Source organism: Corylus avellana, chromosome ca4 (genome assembly GCF_901000735.1).
Source record: "Corylus avellana chromosome ca4, CavTom2PMs-1.0".
NCBI classification, from domain to species: domain Eukaryota; kingdom Viridiplantae; phylum Streptophyta; class Magnoliopsida; order Fagales; family Betulaceae; genus Corylus; species Corylus avellana.
Window position 1 is genome coordinate 22654583 of NC_081544.1, and position 1005 is coordinate 22655587.

At 40.9% G+C, this 1005-nt stretch overlaps 1 protein-coding gene across 2 annotated transcripts in view; it reads right to left on the bottom strand.

Annotated features, from left to right (window-relative positions):
* Positions 1 to 812, bottom strand: part of LOC132179533 (acetolactate synthase small subunit 1, chloroplastic-like) — a 13674-nt gene extending 12862 nt beyond the window's left edge. For both annotated transcript variants that reach the window (XM_059592267.1, XM_059592266.1), the window contains exon 1: positions 408 to 812. In XM_059592267.1, the coding sequence (XP_059448250.1) occupies positions 408 to 646 (239 nt within the window). In that variant the 5' untranslated portion in view covers positions 647 to 812. The remainder of the gene's footprint in view (positions 1 to 407) is intronic.
* Between the last annotated feature and the right edge of the window lie 193 nt (positions 813 to 1005).

Below are 1005 nucleotides of genomic sequence, written 5' to 3' on the forward strand. Positions count from 1 at the left end.
AAGGTAGTTCCGCCCCTTTTATTGTGTGTGTGTGTGTGTTTGGATACTTTGCGCTGAGATTTAAATATAGAGAAATGCTCCATGCACTCCAAGTGCTTACTCCCCCCTATAGCGGTGAAAATCTCCATTGATGTTAAATATTTCAATTAATCCGATCAAAATCCAAAGGTGATTTTCATCTAGCATTTCTCTTAGATATATAAGATACAAACAATCACAGTACTCGTGTAATTAATAAAGATGGCAAACATATCAAATTTAGCAAAATTAGCACAACAGATACAGAAATTCAAGAAAAGTAAGCGCAACCAAGATGAACAGTCACATATACGATCACAACCATGAAACATTGAAACAGAACCACAAAAACAAAAATGAAAAAAATGAAAGTCTATCCAATCACAAACTTTGATGGAGTCGAGGAAGGAGCAGAGCCATTGGAGGAAATCCCGGTGTCAGCGATTCTCCCGTCCGCGCTTCTTGCAGAGATCGCCAGCCTCCGGGGCTCAAAGTTGAGAGCTTTTGACGTGAACGCAGAAAGCTTCGAAGGAAACTCTAGGGTTTTGGAGACCCTGAGACTGAGAGAAGAGGCTGCGCGGGGATTCAGAGCGTGGATTGGTGGTGGGTGAGTCGAAACGGCCGCCATGTGAGTCAGAGAAGTGAGACGCACAAACGACAACGGATGGGACTGTTATAGCTCTCTACACGTACCAGATAGACGTGGGCCATGTGGCAAACAGGTGAGTCGGATCATGCAATTTGGATTCGGGACCATTTGAAAACCGATCCTCTCCATTTTCACTTGAGATCCATTTTCTCCGTTTTCACTTGAGATGGAGAGGAGAGGCTCCATTTATTGCATTTAAGAGGGCTTTTTTGGACAACAAGACTTTTTAATTTTTAGACAATAAAATAAGTATGCTGTAGTTGAATCAACGGTTAAGATTGAATTTTAAAATTGACTTACTTTTAGAAACATTTAATAGGAGAGAGAAAATAAAAAGA